The 12,356-nt window shown below is 44.2% G+C and overlaps 1 protein-coding gene across 11 annotated transcripts in view; it reads left to right on the top strand.

Annotated features, from left to right (window-relative positions):
* CLIP1 (CAP-Gly domain containing linker protein 1) overlaps positions 1-11,180 on the top strand; it is a 74,054-nt gene extending 62,874 nt beyond the window's left edge. For 10 of the 11 annotated variants that reach the window (XM_044440583.1, XM_044440584.1, XM_044440585.1 and 7 more), the window contains 6 exons: positions 3,969-4,086; positions 4,783-4,933; positions 5,627-5,676; positions 6,998-7,003; positions 8,416-8,540; positions 9,385-11,180. In XM_044440583.1, the coding sequence (XP_044296518.1) occupies positions 3,969-4,086; positions 4,783-4,933; positions 5,627-5,676; positions 6,998-7,003; positions 8,416-8,540; positions 9,385-9,607 (673 nt within the window). In that variant the 3' untranslated portion in view covers positions 9,608-11,180. The remainder of the gene's footprint in view (positions 1-3,968; positions 4,087-4,782; positions 4,934-5,626; positions 5,677-6,997; positions 7,004-8,415; positions 8,541-9,384) is intronic. The other variant, XM_044440578.1, reaches the window with a different exon arrangement.
* Positions 11,181-12,356: the final 1,176 nt, after the last annotated feature.

Raw genomic sequence — 12,356 nt, 5'->3', positions numbered from 1 at the left:
GTGGATTTGCAAATTGTCTGACTTGTCTCTGAGCCTGCGCTATTTCTCAATACTCATTTCACTCCTCTCTCTTCCCTTTCCTACCCTTGCTTCCTTTGCTATATCTGTGTGTCTTTAATGGTAAGACTAAAGAAAGTCTATCCACGTTACAATAAATAACTTTTTTTTCTCCAATAAAGTTGTTGTACATATTTTGGCTGCCTTTCGTTCCCTTGGTGTCTTGCTTTTTGTTTTATTTTTTGTTTTGTAAGATATTACATTAAATTAAGTATAATTTTTGTTTAGTTTGTTTTGTTTTTACAACAACAACAGAATCCACTTCAGTGCAAATTCAGTTCTTCCTTTACTGTATTTTGCATTTCTCTTCCATGTTTCTAACATGTGGTTCTTGTTATCTTGCATTTTTAAAGCTTGCCCAGTATCACTTTAAGGTACTTGCTTCATTATTGGAATTTCTTGATTTCTTTTGTGGCCAAGGGAAGAATCTGGGTAGCGTTTCCAGTCGGGGGCTAGTAGAAGCAACCCATCTGATCTCCTTGGCAGCTACCCTGGGTGTAGTCTATCAGGCATGCCTGCTGCAGCTGCAGAAGAGCAACGATTTGCTCACTTCAGCGGGATAGACTCAGCAGATGCTTCCTGGTGGATCTGAGCCCCTGGCAGTCTTAAATGTCGCTTCAGAGTACGATGTAAAACACAAGATGGATGTGAGCCCTGCCCCGCTGAACCAATTCGGTCCATGAAATTACACTTCTACACGTGAGGGTGACCTGTTCTCACACCTTGCAAGAACACCGATGAGGATCCTCCACATGATTGAGCTTGCAAATTACTAGGTCCCATCTGTATAGTTTACAACTCAACATGCGCCTTCCAGTTGAACCAACCCTGACATGGGCCACACATTTGACCCACAGATAGGTATTGGTGGAGTTTCTCCAAGGCACTTCATTGCCAAAAGGAGAATTTCCAAGAAAATTTTGCCCCTACAGTAAGATCAGCTTTGGGGTTTGTGCCGAAGGGACTCCTAGAAGTCAGGTGAGCCTGATGTAGAGAGGCAGCCCATCTCTCGCACATTACAGTCTGATTCCGAGGAGGCGGCGGCAAGGCAAAGCAGGGCAGATTTGGCAGTTTCACTGTTACCTAGTGAAGGTTCTCAAGCAGAGCATGAAAGCTGGCCCGCCTTAGCCAAGGAAGAGCACTTTAGAGCTAGACGGGAGGCGATGTGGGGGAAATTCCTTGACCTGGTTGGGAGATGACAGGTAAAGCCATCAGACCCGTGATGAAGCACCTGGTGTTCCTGCCATCCAGCCCTCAGGGTGCAGTCAGAAGCTTTCCTGAAAGAGAGGGATGTTCCCACTGGGATCCCCCACCAGATATTCCGCCTGTACGAGATGAGGTGGGACATCTCAAGTATTAAAGCAGCCATCCTTTTAAATAACAACCCTGTTGCTCCGTCTTGTTGCCTTAGCAGCTTTTCAGTCTCTCGGCTGTTGAACTGATTCATCCAGCTGCTTAATCAATTGAACATCACAGCCCTAATATTTCCTGGCCGTCTGCAGAAGGGCCATGGAAAGTCACTGGTCAAAAGAAGAAATAGTATACTAACCTGTGAATGCTAGTTAGGTGTAGTTTGTATGTTGCCCCAGAAGAACAGTGTTTTTCCCACCAAAGACCAGCGTTGTGAGGATTTTGGCTCTTCCTTGGTCAGTTACCAGCTCTCGTTGTTGTCAGGAGTTGCTTATAAACTCTACCATGACCCCTGGCATTTCTTGTATGGATATGCAAATCTGCATAATTTGGCTTTTGTTCCTGTATATAGAGTTTACTTATGTGCATGTACGCCTACCCACACACACCTGAGTGTGCACAGTTCAATTCCAGCAAGTCTGTTGGGGTTGGTGCGATTTTATACACTCCCTTTCGTTGCTTCTTGCTTAGGTGGCCCGGTAATTCTGGGAGGTCTGTTGCTGTTTCTTGAGCAGTCAGCAGTCTACCCTTGACATGTAGGCTCTTCCACTCAAGTGCTCAAGCCTTTTGCAGGATCAGAGTGAGGCTTAAATGTCACTGAGGTTTCCTGGAACAAAAAACACAGCCTTTCCGCTGCTTAGGAGACCTGCTCCGGGCAGCTGTTCAGGGCTGTGACTTGGTTTCTTCAATTCCTCCTCTGTCTTTGAGGGGGAAAAAGTCGTCTGCAGCCGTGGCTTGTGCCTTTGTGTCTGTACATCCCAGATTCTCCACTTGCTGCTTCCATTACTAAGAATAAACATCTGCATAACTCTGAAAGGACTTCCGCGGGGTATCGCCATTGTTGCTTGTTTTGCCATTTATCTTGGGCTAGCGCAAGGATTGTGCTTTCGTTCACATGCTGGTTATCGCGGTTCTCACTAACTGTAGACACCATGGACATTTAATAATCTTTAGCTCTGTACTATTGGTTATATCTTTCTTAATTCTTGCATTCTGGATGTGCATGAGCTGTTCTCTCCCCCTGTTTCCCTCTCCATCAAGCAGATCTTAATTTCTTTGGGTAGCAATTGCCCTGTTTGTTTAAAACAATCAGCCGCTTCCCTGGCAAAAGGCAGTGGTGGCAGCGTGTTTTGTCTTGCACAGGCCTCTTTGAAATAGATAGGAATTGCATGTGCTATCCAGTTCTTTTCCATGGAATTTTTAAAGGAAGAATGCAGGATCATCGGAGAAAGATAGGAGGGTCCTTCCCCAAACCCTACCATCTACCTTCCTCCAGTTTTAGACAAACCTTGGTCTTTCCCTGTGAGGTTCTTAAAATAATACTCAAGGGGGTTCTCACAGAAGCGGAGGGGGTGGGCTCCAGTGTCTCCTGAGGACTGACTCAGTGATAGAAAATTATTGGAAACTCAAGATTTTAAAATACTCATTTCCCAAGTGACTCAAAGAAGCCTACAAGAAACGTAGTTTTATTTTGTTTTTCTCATTTGTTCCCTCTTCAATAACTACTCTGTATCTTATTTCAAGTGCTTAGGCATGGATTTTTGGACCTATAATTTAGAACTGATACCAGTACTCACCAGTCGCTAAAACTGCTTGCTTAATTTTTAAATGTTCAGTATATCAGACTTAGGAGATGGCAAATACTTTATCAGAGAAATCTGAAGTTCCAGCTTACCAAGCCTTTTGTGGGCGCTGGAGAAGTGTAAACTGCCTCCTTTCACTGAAATGCCACAAACCAACTTTTAAGATGCAGGCACATATAAACAACCTCCAGCCACAGAATTCAGCAAGGCCATACTGAAGTTTCACAAATACAATCTCTTCGATACTGTTCTAAGATTTGCATCGCTTGAGAAATAATTTCTCACGAGGCGTGCAAAAAGAGAGAAGTGAATAGCTGCCTTAGATGCTGAACAAGACTATCATTGGGGTTCTACCTTTTCTGCTTTAGTATGTTATATGCCAAATTGCACTCTCTTAAAATGCTCCCAACTGCTAAGATTCAAAAACTGCTTTCTGCAGAAATCCAAACATTAACAGAAATTAGTGAGGACCAGCTGATAATTCCAGCTTCATCCCTGCTTTGCATGACAAGTGTGTAACTAAGCTTTGCATGTACTTTTTGTTGCTTGTTAATAACTATTCCAAGAAGTAACAAAATCTAAAGTTAGGCTCACTTTGTACAACCCTTCCCCCCTTTTTCAATTCTCTATCTCCCAATCCTATTAACATCTTCCTTTAAATTCAAATGGATACGATGATATGCAGATTCTGCCATGAATCTATGTAGGTAAAACTTTTCGCTTTATTTTCACTGTTGTACAATCCCAAATATTTTTGCCAAATATATAGTCTCAGTCAAAAAACTGGAACTGATCTTTCTCAGATAAGAACCGTTTCACTAATACAAGACTGTTTTTTAAATCAGCCTCTCTTTTTAATTATTTTAAAGCTCAGTTAATGGAACAACTCTTGTGAACCAGTCTGACTTTCTCTTTTAGAGAATCCAGCTTAAAAAAAGAAATTGATGAAGAGAGAGCTAGCTTACAGAAATCCATCAGTATTACTAGTGCCTTGATTACAGAGAGAGATGAAGAACTGGAAAAACTCAAAAATGAGGTACACATTTGAGAAGCATCGGACTCATGCCATCTACCAGCTTCTGCCTGGCTCACAAAATACCCCCTTCCCTAACACCCTCTCCCCACAGGCAGCCCAGGCCTTTCCCAGTCACATTGCAGTGGCTTAGATAATTCAAGTGGGGAACAGACTGATAGATATGTGGATCATAGTAAATGACCCCCAGGGCCGTTGAGGAGCACCTGCTGTGCATGCCAAAGATGCCAGTTCAGCCCCTCGCGCCCAGTCAGCATAGTGGTGGCTGTTGAGGCGCAGGAGCGTATCCTGACGTTTCCATGTGGCCAGGGAGAGCCCAGAGCGGAGTCAGCTGTGAAACCCGCTCTAGCCGTTTCCGGCCTATTCAAGACCAACACCTTGCATTGCAATGGGGTAATGTCGCCAGGAAAAATTCATGTCCCCCAGCAACTGAAAATGCAGAGAAGCTCTGAGGGAGCAGCCTATTCTGAGGGGGTGGGGAATACTATCTCTGCTCATGAAGCCGCTGCCACATCCATGCATCCCACTGCAGAGGTGCCAGCATGATGCCAGCTCCCGACAGTCAGAGGTGTGATTTCTCCAGATAGTGCAGGAACATGTCTTGAAATGGTGATCAGCATAGCCTTCGCTCATTTATTCCAGTGGCCTCTCACTACGTTTATTTTCTGCCTACATCCTCTCTCTCTCTAACTTTTGCAGGTCACAGTGCTCCGTGGAGAGAATGCCACTGCGAGGAATCTGCATTCAGTAGTTCAGTCACTGGAGTCTGATAAGTTGAAACTTGAGCTAAAAGTGAAGAATCTGGAACAGAAGCTGAAAGAGAGCCAGAAACCTCTTTCTAGCTCCTCAGGTAAAACCAGCTCGGGTCGGTTTGCTGCTTTTTTTGCTGTTAAAGCTTTCTGGAGATGGGCTGGCGCCAGACTATCACACTATCTATCACAGTTTGATTTAATTTAATTTTTATACTGTCCGTAGCTGAAGCTTTGTGGGTGGTGTACAAGAAAGTATAAAAATAATAAAATACAATAGATAAAACAGTTAACAACTAAAAGTTAATTTAAAATTACATGCAGGAATGTTAAAAGACAATCCAATGGATCTGGCCAAGAATAAAAGTCCCCTGGCTAATTGTATCAGGCCCTGGAGAGACCAGGGAAGTCTTTAAAGGCCTCCATGAGGAGAGCGGTCTTAACCTGGTGCTGAAAAGATGACAACTTTGGCCCCAGGGAGGCTGCAACAGAGACCCTGGCAGAAGCCCGAACTGGCAGAAGCGCACGGCATCTAAATCCCTCCTCTCTGCAGCTGTGAAGGGTTTGTTCTTTGTGCAGGAATATGGATAATCCTAGCCAGACTATGTCTCTTGGGCTTGGGCCACCAGAGAGCTGTTCTATCCATATCAGCACATGTTCTTCCTGTTGATCTGGGATTATTTTTTAGAATTGTAAGCTCTTGAAGAGCAAGGGATTCTATAGATCCGCAGTTCTGATGGCGGCAACACAGGATTTGGACATCTTTTCACGCTTTTTTTTTTTTCTTTCCCAAGATAATGCAGCCAGTGGCTCCCTCCAGAATGACAGTACCCAAGAAAGCCAGGTATTACGTCTTCCTTCTTGGCCCTATGTAGAAATCACTTACTGACTGCAAAATAGCATTTGGCAAGTTGGTCGCAGAGATTATTAATATGGGTTTCATCCCCAACCACTTCATTTCTGATGGACAGAAAAGATGAGGAGAGGGCCAGACTGTGGGGATTGGTGAAGATGCGGAACAATCAGCACAAGAAGATGGCTTGGTTCACATGTAACACTAACACGTGCTTTATTTAACCCATGGCCTGTTGCTCTGCCCCAGATTTGACCCCGTGTGCTTGTCCTGGTTCCAATTTTTGAGTTGCTTAACCCAAGACAATCATAGCAACAAGTACGCTGTGTTTTTTCTGTTAAAAACTCAGGAACAGCATCAGACTATGGGTTATCCCTATGTTGTTTGACCCCTAAACCCAGAATTTCCAGGTTCATTCATCCGCCAGAAAAGGGGCTTTCCTGGGCTGCTAACCGAAAGTGGAAACAATGAGCCTGAAGGAGGCAGTACATGCATTATTTCACTTAGCCTGGCAATTTCTGGATTAAACAACCCAGGAATTGCCGTGGTGAAGTGTGAACCAATTCTTTAGCAATTGATTGAACCAACGGTGGGCTGTTTTTCTTTCACCTGCTCCCTTGCATCATAAATGCCTTTGCAGTGCTGTAACACTGACATGTAGAGTGGCTGGTCATGCTTCCAGCCACTGTAGCCTGTCAGAACAACCCACAGGTCTGCGTTCACACATAATGACAACCTATGGTTTAAATAACTGAGTTCACAACCTAACAAAAAATGCAGGATTCTCTTTCTGGATTGTTCACAACTTTCTGGTTTGTTAACATAACTGCGCTCACGTATCACAACCCCTGTAAACTCAACCATTGGTTATACTACTGGTTGGCATATTGTGCATAATGACAGCTTGGTGAAAGAAAAGCCAATGGTGGATGTGGAAAGACATGACCGGATTGGGGTGTTACATTTCTGAGACCCACTTTACTGCTTTGGTGTTATATGCTGGGGCTTGGGGTCTTTCTCAAATGGTGAATTTTACTGGTAAATGATAGCTATCAGTTCCACAAATTTTACAGACCTGGGACAACTTCCAAAAAATGCAGCTTTGCTTGATGGGGAGAAGGGTTTGATGAGGGAGCTCAGAGTTGGTATCTCCCGGGCCTGCCTTCAGATAACACACTGCATTTAGGCTTAATACAGCAAGTAGTGTAATTAACATACTAATGCTTGGTTTCTCTCTCCTCCCCCCCCCCCAATTCCTCATCCCTTTTGCCCTTGCTTTCATCTGCTGCTGGGAAAATTTTCCTTCAATCAGCATATGGTTTGTTTCAGCTTTCTCTGCTTCATTAAAAATGTTTTGTCAGTGTTAATGACCTGTATGTTGACCCACCAGGCAGTCCTTGTTATCAGATCTCTCCTGAGGCTGACCCAGCGTTTTGCTACCTTCCATGGAGAGGACTAGTCCTCCGTGTCATGGGCAGAGTCAGCCAGGCAAAGGGTGAAAAACGCCGTGGCATCTTGGCAGTAGGACTCCCTGGGCCTCGCAACAAAGCTTTCAGGGGTTGTGCCCTGACTCCAGCCAGTCAGCCAAATACAGCACAAGATTTAGTGCTGGCCACAAATTTGGATGGCTTTCAAAGGGCCAGTACAGGTTCATGGAAGAAAAGGCTCTTCATGGCTATTAGCCCTGCTGGCAACATGCCTGAGTACATGAGTTGCTGGGAAACACGAATGGGTGGGAACTGTTCCACTCGGGACTGACTGGGGGTGGCGAGGGGGGGTCCCGCTGTGGGCACAGAATGCCGGACGAGAAGGATCTTGGTTCGATCTAGCATGGCTGCTCTTGCGCTCCTGGGAGCCGCTGAGGTATCAAAGTAGCACCGAGCCGGAAAGGGGTTGGGGGCAGAAAAGTCCAACCAAACTTTTCTGGAGGCTCTTCCTTGCCAGAAAAGATTGAAAACAGCCCAGGCTGTGTTTAAAGAAAAGGTGCATGGAATGGCATAAACTGTGGGGAGGACAGTAGGGAAAGACTTAATTTTCCTCCCTCACCCATCATGTTAGACCTCAGGGGCACCAAATAAAGTTTTGGAAGAGCCAAAAGAAAGCACTTCATAAGGCACATGATGAATGTACAGGTTTGATGCCACGAGTCGTGGCAATTGCCCGTGGCCTTGGGTGGCTTTGAAGGGGACCAGATGAATGCATGGAACCGGCGCAGTGGCTGCTAGCTGTGTTCAGCGGTGTCCTGTCACTGCCTGCCATTTGCTGGGTCCCGCTCTCTTCATCTCCTCCAGGGCTCCCCGTCTTTCGCCTGAGCCAGCAAAGCTATTCCTGGCTATTGAGATTTTCTCTAAAAAGCAGCCTTAGATTTGCCACATGGCAGGAGAGCTTCGCCTTCTCCTGACTTGGGCTAACCTTGTATACTGTAGTCACCTTCTGGATAGGAAAATTCTTGGCCCCGTACCTTGTAAATTACTTAGCTGGTATGGCAATTCTCATTTCCAGATTATTCTATAAAGAGGCTGGTTAATGTTGTTTCACACTTCAAAGTGAATATTTTTAGGTACTCTTTAAATAAGGACAGCAGAGTTTGTTTTTTCTGTACTGTTTCTGTGCTACACATTGCCTATGCCAGATAGGCTAATTTTAAAGCTAATGTTTTCTGCAAAAGCTTCCCCTTAAATGACCTTGCGTTTCTAATCCTATCTTCTCTTCTCAACATAAACCCTTCAGATTGACTTCCTGAATTCTGTAATTGTGGATCTTCAAAGGAAAAATGAAGAGCTGAAATTGAAAGTGGAAATGATGTCTGAGGCAGCTCTCAATGGCAACGAAGAAGTAGTCATTAATTATGACAGGTTGGTCACATAATCAGTTGGGAATTTTATTGGATTTAAGTGTCCGTGCTACTCAACTAGTGAAGAATGTATGATAAGGGTTTTTAACAATCCTTATGTTTGCATTAAAAATTATAAGGTGAATCTTAAATCTGTAGGAATTGTTAAGAGCCATTCATAGTTCTAAACAAGCGGCAGTTAATGTGTGTCTGGCTTATTGCAGCCAAAAGGCTTCCAAGGTGAGCCATGCAGAGGTATGGGAGACTTTCTCATGTTCAGATCATCTTCAAATTGACCTAGAAGGCAGAAATGTTATTTTTCCTGCCTAGCCAGCATAATGCTGTAAATGCCGTTTGTATCTTTGCCTTTTCCCTTGGACTTGTGAGCCCTTTTCGAACAGAGGTGAGGACCATGCAGCCCATGGGCCAGATGCATTCTGGGAGACTCCCCATCCATGGTCTTTCCTCCCAAGTCCCACCCCTTTTCCTTAACCCTGCCTGGCATGTGGTCCCCCGTTTCTGCCACTCAGCTCTTTCCCACAATCAACTTCAGCTGAGCGGCCATGTTGAGGAACTTGCAGGGAAGTTTCAACTCCCTCCCTGATTTCCGTCCCTGCACTGCCGATCAGAGGGAAGCAACTGAACAGAAGAGGTGGCTGTGGAGGATATGCGATGGTGTAAGAGGAGGAACAGGGAAGGAGGAGGTGGCGGGAGACGGGATGGGTGACCTGCGTCACTTTTGGCTTTAGCGCAGCTCAATGCCTAACCATTCCCCAAAACGAGGACTCCTCAGCCTAAAATTGCCATCTCAGACAGAAATATGGTAATGCGTCTGGCCTTATTTGTCAAACTTTGAACTTTGACAGTGAGGAAGAAAACCAGGTCAAGAAGAAGCCTCGCCTTTTCTGTGACATTTGTGATTGTTTCGATCTCCATGACACTGAAGATTGTCCAACTCAAGCACAGGCAGCCGATGAACCTCCACATTCGACTTACCACGGCAGCCGAAAAGAAGAACGGCCCTATTGTGAAATCTGTGAAGTGTTTGGGCACTGGGCTACAAATTGCAACGATGATGAGACTTTCTGATGCAGGAGAGGACCAGGGAAATGCTACTTTGCTCCGTTATCCAGACAGCGGTCCACCACCAGCATTCAAGTGTGCCGCTGTCAGGGGAAAAAGGACGGCCCCCCTTGCCCTCCCAAACATCTTCACAAACAACAGACTTAAAGATATATTTGATCTTCCATAGCAAACTATTTTATTCTGCCCTTACTAAGCTAAAATTAAAATAAATAATTTACGAGGCAGATTGTTGCCTTTTTCACTTCCAGCTTCTGAGTTTGTATGATCTTTGAAGAGAACTTTCCATTATGTCATGCTGTTTATTTATGGGGGAAAGCCCAAACTAGTTACATTTTAGCTTATTTAAAGACCTTTAAAATTATGCTGTTAATTTTCTATTTGCACTAAGCTCTTAGAGCTGCAATTATATGTTTTTCAGTTTTGTAAAGCTTTCGACACTGGAATGAGTTAAGAGATGAGCTCTTTTTTATTTTCATCTGCTCAGTTATCTCTTGATCAAAGAATACACGAGCTCTGGTGCGCTACCTAGAGATCAGTAGTGCCTTTATTTCATTCTTAACGGTGTGAAATTTTGTTTATTAAAATATCATGAAACAGGTAAGCAAACAAGCTACTGTGGGGAAACCTTTTATAAAGAAACCTCTGCATTGTACACATCGCTAACAGCCCTTTTCATGGTCTTTCAGCTTCTGTAGAGTTGTACATAAGTACATATATAAATATATTTAAGAAAAGATTTATATTTTGGAAAAGTATCTTATTGTCTTTGGTGCTTCTGTGCATCTGAACTGCTCAGAGGAGTTTTGTGCACATTACAGTAACTTGATTTTATGATTTTAAAAAGTTTCACTCTTGGGAGATGTTTTTTTCTGACTGCATTTTTTTGTGCATGTACAAAAAAAAACCTTCCAGAAAATTTGTATCCTGTAACAGGTTTTTATTAAAAAATCCATTCAGGAATCAATACTTTTTGATAATGATTTATTTCCCTTCAGTCTGAATTTTGTTCCAAATGAATGTAAAACAGAAAATTCAGTATTAAACAATGTGGATTTTCTAAGAAGCAAAAACCTTGCAAGAAATGAAGAAAATGTAAAACAAATAGAACGCGCTGTTGCGAGTGAAACTATGCCATGTTTATTTTAATGCATGCAAATTTCCTGATGAGGTTATTCAGTCATGGAGTTGATGTGTCTACTACTTAACAGAGGTAAAGGTGATGCCACATACGCTGGTTTGGATCTCTCTCCTTTTGAATGTCTCAAACACAAATGTTAAAAAAGAGAAAGTATATATTCCCTGCTCTTTGTACATTATAGAGAAATTTAACTCTTGTATAACTGTGTATATATATCTATATATATAACTATCTATATATATAGATATGCGCCTCTGGTGTATTTTTTTTCCTCCAGATTACAGACAGTATTTGGCAAATGAATATAATGTCAATCTAATGTAATTGTTTGAAATTTGGAGTAATGAATGTATAATAGGGATAGTTAAAAGCTGGAAAATCAGTATTAAACTAAACTGAGTGTACGCTATCTTTAATAAAATGGTTATTCTCTTGTCACCGGTATTGTATTCTTCCTTTGCGCTGCCTTCACTGCCCCAGAGAATCACCAATGAACACTTCATCTAGGATCATGGAATAAGCCTACCTAAGGAAGCCCACCCTGTGTTCAGCAGGTACCTAGTACCCCTGCTCAGGGATGTCTGAACCTGAGACGTGCTCTTGTTCTTGCATCTGGGATGGCAGCTGAAAGAAAAGGCAGATATGAAGTTCTTCCTCCCCTTCCGGTTGTCTCAGTTTTAATGCCTTAAACACAGTTTTTATGCCTTTTAATGTTCCTTTAACATATATGTCAGCCCTTTAATATACACAAGCTCTTTGCAAGCTCCTCATTCTACATTCCTCATTTATACAAATACATTTTAATTGCAAGAATTCAGCAGTTTGATGACACTTAGAAAATGCCAATGGAGGTCCTGTTTTGGGTTATCCCACCATCAGAAATAGCCTGAGCAGGTACCCAAGATATCAGACCTTTCCAGTTAGGGCTTCCAAGATTTAGACCTCTCCACGGAAGAACCTGGAGTCAAAATATTTGCTATTCTGCCCCCGGTTGCACAATTTATTGAATTCATCCACTTTACCAGGCACATGTTAGTCTTAAAATCAGTATTACTAATTCATGCCAAAGACACTTCTCAACCAAAGCAAAATGACTGCAAGATTTCAGCAGGCGAATCCCTAGAATTATGAATTAAGGAGCAAAGGTGGCCCTGCCGGTCCGTGGCTAGCAAAAACTCTACAACTGCGACAGGCTGGGTGATAGCAAGTCACGTCGCGAGAGATGCTCCACTTGGTGCGTTTTACTAGCTAAACTCGAGGATTTCGAGAAATGTCAAAACGCGGCACAGGCACGTGTGGCTGCTTGGCGTGTCCCGGTAAAAGGGGGTGGACCTGGGATCTCCGTCTCGCGTTTGCAGCTGTCCCGGAGAGGACACGTGCAGAGGCCAGCGGGTCTGCCTCGGCTGCGGGGAGCCCCCTTCAGACGTGCGAGCCCGCAGCCGGTCCCCGCGGGGCTGCGACGGGGCGGAGCGGGCAGGACGAGGGGCCGGAGCCGCGCCGCCCGGCCTCGCCCAAGCGCCTCGCCCTGCGCCCGCGGCGGCCCCCGAGCCCCAGACGCTGACAGGCCGGCGGGCCGCTCCACGGCAGGGCGCGCGGCAGCCGCTGGGCTCCCCG

The sequence above is a fragment of the Varanus komodoensis genome, unplaced genomic scaffold (genome assembly GCF_004798865.1).
Source record: "Varanus komodoensis strain SLA01 unplaced genomic scaffold, ASM479886v1 scaffold38, whole genome shotgun sequence".
Taxonomy (NCBI): Eukaryota; Metazoa; Chordata; class Lepidosauria; order Squamata; family Varanidae; genus Varanus; species Varanus komodoensis.
The sequence above is the reverse complement of the archived record's forward strand: the minus strand, read 5'-3'. Positions and strand labels throughout refer to the sequence as shown.